Source organism: Marmota monax, unplaced genomic scaffold (assembly GCF_021218885.2).
Source record: "Marmota monax isolate L192 unplaced genomic scaffold, Marmota_monax_Labrador192_F-V1.1 WCK01_AAM20220418_F8-fsc00191, whole genome shotgun sequence".
In the NCBI taxonomy this organism is placed as follows: Eukaryota; Metazoa; Chordata; class Mammalia; order Rodentia; family Sciuridae; genus Marmota; species Marmota monax.
Window position 1 is genome coordinate 721320 of NW_026693537.1, and position 9539 is coordinate 730858.

The following is a 9539-nucleotide window of genomic DNA, read 5'->3' on the forward strand; positions in this document are numbered from 1 at the left end:
TTTGTGCTATGGGTGTCCTATTGAGGAATTTGGAGCCCGACCCCACACTATGTAGATCATAGCCAACTTTTTCTTCTATCAGACGGCGTGTCTCTGATTTGATATCAAGCTCCTTGATCCATTTTGAATTAATTTTTGTGCATGGGGAGAGAAAGGGATTCAGTTTCATTTTGTTGCATATGGATTTCCAGTTTTCCCAGCACCATTTGTTGAAGATGCTATCCTTCCTCCATTGCATGCTTTTAGCCCCTTTATCAAATATAAGGTAGTTGTAGTTTTGTGGATTGGTTTCTGTGTCCTCTATTCTGTACCATTGGTCCACCCGCCTGTTTTGGTACCAGTACCATGCTGTTTTTGTTACTATTGCTCTGTAGTATAGTTTGAAGTCTGGTATCGCTATACCGCCTGATTCACATTTCCTGCTTAGCATTGTTTTTGCTATTCTGGGTCTTTTATTTTTCCATATGAATTTCATGATTGCTTTCTCTATTTCTACAAGAAATGCCGTTGGGATTTTGATTGGCATTGCATTAAACCTATAGAGAACTTTTGGTAATATCACCATTTTGCTGATGTTAGTTCTGCCTATCCATGAACAGGGTATATTTTTCCATCTTCTAAGATCTTCTTCTATTTCTCTCTTTAGGCTTCTGTAGTTTTCATTGTATAAGTCTTTCACCTCTTTTGTTAGGTTGATTCCCAAGTATTTTATTTTTTTTGAAGATATTGTGAATGGAGTTGTTGTCCTCATTTCCATTTCAGAGGATTTGTCGCTGATATACAGGAATGCCTTTGATTTATGTGTGTTGATTTTATATCCTGCCACTTTGCTGAATTCATTTATTAGCTCTAATAGTTTCTTTGTAGACCCTTTTGGGTCTGCTAGGTATAGAATCATGTCATCTGCAAATAGTGATAATTTAAGTTCTTCTTTTCCTATTTTTATGCCTTTAATTTCTTTTGTCTGTCTAATTGCTCTGGCCAGTGTTTCGAGAACTATGTTGAACAGAAGTGGTGAGAGAGGGCATCCCTGTCTTGTTCCAGATTTTAGAGGGAATGCCTTCAATTTTTCTCCATTCAGAATGATGCTACCTGAGGCTTAGCATAGATTGCTTTTACAATATTGAGGTATGTTCCTGTTATCCCTAGTTTTTTCTAGAGTTTTGAACATAAAGGGATGCTGTACTTTGTCGAATGCTTTTTCCGCATCTATTGAGATGATCATATGGTTCTTATTTTTAAGTCTATTGATGTGGTGAATAACATTTATTGATTTCCGTATATTGAACCAGCCTTGCATCCCAGGGATGAATCCTACTTGATCATGGTGCACAATTTTTTTGATATGTTTTTGTATCCGAGTCGCCAGAATTTTATTGAGGATTTTTGCATCTAGGTTCATTAGAGATATTGGTCTGTAGTTTTCTTTCTTTGAAGTGTCTTTGTCTGGTTTAGGTATCAGGGTGATGTTGGCCTCGTAGAATGAATTTGGAAGTTCTCCCTCTTTTTCTATTTCCTGAAGTAGCTTGAAAAGTATTGGTATTAGTTCCTCTTTAAAGGTTTTGTAAAACTCTGCTGTATACCCATCCAGTCCTGGGCTTTTCTTAGTTGGTAGTCTTTTGATGGTTTCTTCTATTTCCTCAATTGATATTGGTCTGTTTAGGTTGTCTATATCCTCCTGACTCAATCTGGGCAGATCATATGACTTAAGAAATTTATCGATGCCTTCACTATCTTCTAATTTATTGGAGTATAAGGATTCAAAATAATTTTTGATTATCTTCTGTATATCTGAAGTGTCTGTTGTGATATTGCCTTTTTCATCCCGTATGCTAGTAATTTGAGTTCTCTCTCTTCTTTTCTTCGCTAGCATGGCTAAGGGTCTGTCGATTTTGTTTATTTTTTCAAAGAACCAACTTTTAGTTTTGTCAATTTTTTAAATTGTTTCTTTTGTTTCGATTTCATTAATTTCAGCTCTGATTTTAATTATTTCTTGCCTTCTACTTCTTTTGCTGTTGTTTTGCTCTTCTTTTTCTAGGATTTTGAGATGAAGTATGAGATCATTTATTTGTTGGTTTTTTCTTTTTTTAAGGAATGAACTCCAAGCAATGAATTTTCCTCTTAGAACTGCTTTCAATGTGTCCCATAGATTCCAATATGTTGTGTCTGTGTTTTCATTAATCTCTAAGAATTTTTTAATTTCCTCCTTGATGTCTTCTATAACCCACTGATCATTCAGTAACCTATTGTTCATTCTCCAAGTGATGTATTCTTTTTCCTTCCTTCTTTTATCGTTGATTTTCAGTTCCATTCCATTATGATCAGATAGGATGCATGGTATTATCTCTACTCCTTTATATTGTCTAAGAGTTTCCCTGTGACATAATATATGATCTATTTTTGAGAAGGATCCATGTGCTGCTGAGAAAAAAGTGTAACTGCTTGATGTTGGGTGGTATATTCTATATATGTCAATTAAGTCTAGGTTATTAATTGTGTTATTGAGTTCTATAGTTTCCTTATTCAACTTTTGTTTGGAAGATCTGTCCAGTGGTGAGAGAGGTGTGTTGAAGTCTCCCATGATTATTGTATGGTGGTCTATTAGACTCTTGAACTTGAGAAGAGTTTGTTTGATGAACATAGCTGCACCATTGTTTGGGGCATATATATTTATGATTGTTATGTCTTGTTGGTGTATGGTTCCCTTAAGCAGTATGTAGTGTCCCTCTTTATCCCTTTTGATTAACTTTGGCTTGAAATCTATTTTATTTGATATGAGTATGGACACTCCTGCTTGTTTCCGAAGTCCATATGAGTGATATGATTTTTCCCAATCTTTCACCTTCAGCCTATGTATGTCTTTTCCTATCAAATGCGTCTCCTGTAGGCAGCATATTGTTGGGCCTTGTTTTGTGATCCATTCTACTAGCCTGTGTCTCTTGATTGGTGAGTTTAAGCCATTAACATTTAGGGTTATTATTGAGATATGGGTTGTTCTTCCAGCCATATTTGTTTATTTATGTTACTAAACATGGTTTGTTTTCCTCTTTGATTATTTTCCCCCTTTACTGTCCTACCTCCCACTGTTGGTTTTCATTGTTATTTTCCATTTCCTCTTCCTGTAATGTTTTGCCAAGGATGTTTTGAAGAGATGGTTTTCTAGCTGCAAATTCTTTTAACTTTTGTTTATCGTGGAAGGTTTTAATTTCATCTTCCATCCTGAAGCTTAATTTCGCTGGAAACACAATTCTTGGTTGGAACCCATTTTCTTTCAGTGTTTGAAATATGTTATTCCAGGATCTTCTAGCTTTCAGAGTCTGTGTTGAAAGATCAGCTGTTATCCTGATTGGCTTACCCCTAAATGTGATCTGCTTCCTTTCTCTTGTAGCTTTTAAAATTCTCTCCTTATTCTGTATGTTGGGCATCTTCATTATAATGTGTCTAGGTGTGGATCTCTTATGATTTTGCACATTCGGCGTCCTGTAGGCTTCTAGGATTTGGGATTCTGTCTCATTCTTCAAGTCTGGGAAGTTTTCTCGTATTATTTCATTGAATAGATTGCTCATTCCTTTGGTTTGAAACTCTGTCCCTTCCTGTATCCCAATGACTCTTAAATTTGGTCTCTTGATGTTATCCCATATTTCTTGGATGTTCTGCTCTTGGTTTCTTAACAGTCTTGCGGAGCTGTCTATGTTCTTTTCAAGTTGAAATACTTTATCTTCATTGTCTGATGTTCTATCTTCTAAGTGTTCTACTCTGCTGGTAGTATTCTCAATTGAGTTTTTAAGTTGGTTTATTGCTTCCTGCATTTCTAGGATTTCTGTTTGTTTGTTTTTTATAACCTCTATCTCCCTGTATAGTTGATCTTTTGCTTCTTGGATTTGTTTATGTAATTGATTGTTGAAGTGATCTTTCATTGTCTGATTTTGCTGTCTGATGTCTTCCTTGAGACTCCAGATCATCTGAAGCATGTATATCCTGAATTCTTTATCTGACATTCCATCTGCTGCAGCTATTACCTCTTCTAACGTTGAGTTGACCTGCATTGCTTGTGGTCCTTTCTTTCCTTTTCTCTTCATACTGTTCGCGTTCCTTTCTACTTGGTGAAACTGTTGTGCTATTGAATTTTCCCCCTATATATTTATATTGGTCTGGTACAGTTGCAAAGTCTCCCTCACAGGCGCGGGCGGCGGCTCTGCCCCTCCTCCAATTGGGGCAATGTGCCTACCACACCGGCAGGCCGCTGGGCCTGCTCTGCCGGTCGGTAGCAGGTCCGCCTACCTTGCAGGCGTGGGCAGCGGCTGTGTCCCTCTGCGGGCCGCTAGGCTTGTTCTGTTGGTGGTCGCAGTTCTGCCTACTTTGCAGGCGCAGGCAGCGGCACTGCCCCTCTGCAGGCCTCTCGGGCTGTTCTGCCAGTAGGTCGCAGGTCCGCCTACCTTGCAGGCACGGGGGGGGGGGCGGATCTACCCTTCCTCAGGCCACTGGGCCTGTTCTGTCTGTCGGTTGCAGGTCTGGCCTGTTCTGATGGTGGTCACAGTTCCGTCTACCTTGCAGGCGCGGGGGAAGGGGGCGGCTCTGCCTCTCAGCAGGCCGCTGCTCCTCTTCTGCTGGTGGGTCGCAGGCCCACCTACCTTGCAGGAGTGATTGGAAGCTCTGCCCCACCGCGGGCCACTGGGCCTTTTCTGTTGGTGGTCACAGTTCCGCCTACCTGGCAGGCGCGGGGGGTGGGGGGCGGCTCTGCCCCTCAGTAGGCCGCTGGGCCTGCTCTGTGGGTGGTCAGAGTTCCGTCTACCTTGCTGGCGCAGGGGGAGGGGGCGGCTCTGCCTCTCAGCAGGCCGTTGGTCCTCTTCTGCCGGTGGGTCGCAGGCCCGCCTACCTTGCAGGAGTGATTGGAAGCTCTGTCCCGCCGCGGGCCACTGGACCTTTTCTGTCGGTGGTCACAGTTCCGCCTACCTGGCAGGTGCGGGGGGTGGGGGGCGGCTCTGCCCCTCAGCAGGCCGCTGGGCTTGCTCTGTGGGTGGTCACAGTTCTGTCTACCTTGCTGGCGCAGGGGGAGGGGGCTCTAGATTTGCTTTTATATATCTGCTTGATGTTTCATTTCAGACTGAAGACTCTTCTCCCCACACACTTTTTCATTCTGGATAATTCTATACTGCTTGAATTCCTTCTGTTCTCTTTGTTCTGTCTTTCTGCACTCTTATTAGATACATGTTGAAATTTCATTTTAATGTTCTGTGTCTCGTAACTTTTCTTTCATATCTCAGTCTCTTATTTATGTGGGTTTTCTCATATATATATGCCAAATTGCTGATACTTTAAAAAAATTTCTCAAGCTGGCACAGTGGCGCACCTTAGTGGCTTTGGAGGCTGATGCAGGAGGCTTGCGAGTTCAAAGCCAGCCTCAGCAAAAGTGAGGTGCTAAGCAACTCAGTGAGACCCTTTCTCTAAAAAATATACAAAATAGGGCTGGAGATGTGGTTCAGTGTCTGAGGGGCCCTGAGTTCAACACCCCCCAAAAATTCTCCATTGAGTTTTTATTAATCAATGTTTATGTCTTTGATTTCAAAAATTTTTCTTCTACTTTTTCAAATCCATATCTTTTTTTTTCTACATGCCATTCTTTTCATTATCTCTGAACATTTAAGCATTTTAAGCCCTTATTCACTGTAATTTTTGGCTCTATGGCTCAAAGTTCCTTTTCATGAGTGTTTTGCCTCTGTCTTGGATGAGTTGAGTTTCCTTATGTGTGATGTTAATTTAAGTTAAGCTTGTCTTCAGCAAAAATTATACCCCCCCCCCATATATTATAATACAAATTTTGTCTTTGTTCTGGTTAAGAAACTCTAGAAGTCACTGATTTTATCCTTTTTTTCATCAACATTGCCATTTATTTTTTGTTCTTATATGTATCACAGAAAGAGATAATGCCTGAATTTATCTTTGTTCCTTATTTGTGGAGTAACCCATATTTTATGCATTGCCATTCAAAGATGCCCCATAGAGATTATTTATACTCATTTTTCTAGTAAAAAAATGAGCTTTTTTTGTGGCTGAGGTTTGGGCTGCTGCTATCCCATTGGTGACTTCTTTCCACCTGTGGTAGAGCAGTCAGGTGCTAGCTATGTGGCTTTTGTGACTCCCTGTACTGGTGGGTATAGTTTTACATAACCACCTACCTCCAAGCTTGTAACAGGAGCCCAGCGTCGGCACTTCACCATCTAAGGGACCTTGACAATCACCGACCAATTTCCAAAAGATCGTGCTAATTTTCAACTTGTAAAAGGGTGTTGGTTACAACCTATTCTTGCCAGCATTGAAGATTATCAGTAAATCTGATCAGTGTGAAGCTTTTATGCTTTTTAAGGTGTTTAGCCAGGCAAAATAGTCTTTCTAATTCCATTTGGTAATCTTTTTCTTTCCTTTCTTTCTTTCTGTAGATTCTGAAAGATCATGGAGAGGATTTTCTCGTTGGCAACAAATTCAGCTGGGCAGATATACAGCTGTTAGAAGCTATTTTAATGGTGGAAGAACTTGATGCTCCTGTCCTCTCTGACTTCCCGCTGCTAAAGGTACTATATTAACATCCCCAAGAAGCCCAGGAAAACATGAGCAGAAACAATGACAACAAAATGTGTCTCCAGGTCAATCTCAATACTATTTCAAAATTATTATTTTATTCAGTCTGGTAATTTTCTCTTGCTTACTCTATAGGGTCTGTTAGGAGATAAAACCTTATGATGGGAAAATAGATGTTTTGATTTCTGACATGAAAAATTAGTACTTTCTCCTTGTTTTCTTTTTATGCGTTGAGCATTTTTTTTCCTGATGAGACAAGACTAACAAACTTTCCTCTCCACCTCCTACCAGACAGTCCTGCCCACTTTTAGTCCCCATGAGCCTGAGCCCCCTACACAGTCCCTCCATTGCTCAGAGTGAAGTGTGCATGTGGCACTGCTGTCCCTATCGCATTGTCTGACCCTCAGACAGAAGCCTGTCACTGAGGCCCTGACCCAGACTCTGTGCGATTCCTTAGAAACATCTTGTCTCATGGGTAATTGTGGGTTTTATAATTTAAGAATAGAATTTTTTCTTATTATAAAAGAAATGCAAGTTCATGTAGCTATGATAGACATTTGCCTTAATCAAAAGAAGGGGGAAAAAAAAGATTTATAATCCCTCCAGCCAAGTGTTACTGGCATGAGGGCATGAGACTTCCTGACATATTATTTTTCTTAATATAGGATTATGCCAAATATCGTTTTGTGGCTTGCTTTTAAAATTCTTTTCAATTATCAACAAATTTTCTTCTGCAATACTTTTACTTTCAGTGGGCAATGGAATAATTTTTTTTTTGGAAGAATGGAAGCTATATAAAAAGGACATAAATTGAGAAGTCTCATTTTCACCACTGCCCTCCCATTTTCCTGTCTTTGTAATCATTTTTACAGAATTCTGCATATCCTTTCAGTGCTCCTATTTATGCAGATATCAGCAAATATGAAAATATATTCTTGTTTTCATCCTCCACTTTCGTATACACTATATAAAGTACTATATATTCTGTTCTGCTCCAGTTTTTTTTTTAACTAAAAAATACATTCCAGAGATGTTCCCCATCAACAAAGGGAACTTCTATTTCTCTTTCTTGTTATATAATATCATTTTAAATTGCTGACTTATATTCCTTGTAGAAATATAATTATATACATATCACAATTTGTTTATGTAACCAATTCCCCTTCCTGAATATAGATTATTTTCTGTGTTAAAATTCTGATAACTATTTTCCTTGCTCACAACCCTACTTATTCTCGTATAATAAATTCCTAGAACAAGAATTGATAGGTAAAAAGTATGAATATGTTATAGTTTTTGATATGCACTGCCTGAGTGTGATAATGTCTTTTTTTTTAAAGAGAGAGAGAGAACTTTTTTTTAATATTCATTTTTCAGTTTTTGGCGGACACAACATCTTTTTTTGTATGTGGTGCTGAGGATCGAACCCGGGCCACACGCATGCCAGGCGAGCGCACTACCGCTTGAGCCACATCCCCAGCCCTACAGTGTCTTTTCATTAAGATAACTCATGCTCAGTACACTGGCAATGGCATCGCTCTCCCAGGAACATCCAGAAATGCATTGAAGGATTGACTGTTACAACATACCAGGCTCTGCATACTAAAGTCTAAGCACCGTCCTCTTGTGACAAAGTTCTGATTTTTCTAAAAGGTCATGAGATCTATGGAGGCCCTGATTTTACTATTTCTTTTTCAGGCATTTAAAACAAGAATCAGCAACATTCCTACAATTAAGAAGTTTCTACAGCATGGGAGTCAGAGGAAGCCGCCTCCAGACAGCCACTATGTTGAAGTTGTCAGGACGGTTCTTCAGTCCTAATGGCAGCAGGTCTCGGGTGGCTTCAGATCCACTTGCAGCATCAGTGCATGCCAGCTATGGGCACACCAGAAACAAACTGTAAATTCTAGGAGTGAAACATTTAAAAAGAACAAACTATGCTGCCATCAACAAATGCTGATTAAATGCAGTATAAAACCATTCTGTATGTGAGGTTTTTCTTCAGTTTGTCAATTGTGGATGGAGGTCTAGAATTTTTATGAAGTCAATGCTCTGCATAAATAAATAAGAGGCAGACATATTCAAGGCAGGGAACTACATGCAGCACTCTTCATGCTGTCTTCATCAAGATTCTGACCACTGGGGAAAGAGTGACCACACATTTAGGGGAACAGGATCTCTCTAACACCCACACTGATTTCTGAGTACTTTAAATAAGAAAAAAAGAAGTAGCAAAGGGTGAAGTGGGATTAGCTGGTTCTACTTAGTAAGTCCTAGGGGGAAGTAAGGAGGCATGGGAATGTCCAGGGAACCCTATTTTGAAACTTTGGAAAAAAAAAAAGAACTTGGATAACTAGATGACACTTTTCCACCAAAGACTGGGTTTTGCTTTGATTTAAAAAAAAAATCCCAGATAGCACTGAGATTAAGATATAACCAATGAATATTCCCTTATACAACTTGACCATAATATTTCTCAGCCTTGATATATTTTCTTTAAGGACTATTGTTCCCAAGTTGTATGATTTGGAGTTCAGCCCCACATAGGGCTCATTTGATTGGGAGGATAGAAGAGCTGGTTTAGTGATGGAGCTTCTCTTAAGGACAATGATACAGGCACAATTGTGGTTCTTGGTGCTGTCTGGTCTGGAACAAGTCTCCTGCCAGTGGTTTAGAATACATGACTCTATCTGCTCCAAATCTCGCTGGGACATTCTGTCAATTTTTGATCGTGTATCTGGGTACATATCCTTACTTGTAGAATGATCTGGTGACACCAGATTGCATGGCATTTTCTAAGGGCATGACCTACTACATGACACCCTGCCCCATTCATTATTCTTTCCCTTTCTTCCGACAATGGATTGATCAACAGAATTATGACAAACCTGGGCATTCACCATTCCCTTTGTTCCAGTCCACATGAACCTAAGTTCCTGCTCCCAGCCTGGTTTTCTGTGTTA

General features: G+C 39.7%; 1 protein-coding gene across 1 annotated transcript in view; it reads left to right on the top strand.

The window, feature by feature from the left end:
* Positions 1-8556, top strand: part of LOC124102298 (glutathione S-transferase A4) — a 28653-nt gene extending 20097 nt beyond the window's left edge. Inside the window, exons 6-7 of the mRNA XM_046458554.2 lie at positions 6438-6569; positions 8275-8556. Of these exons, the coding sequence (XP_046314510.1) occupies positions 6438-6569; positions 8275-8397 (255 nt within the window). The 3' untranslated portion in view covers positions 8398-8556. The remainder of the gene's footprint in view (positions 1-6437; positions 6570-8274) is intronic.
* The last annotated feature ends 983 nt before the right edge of the window (positions 8557-9539 follow it).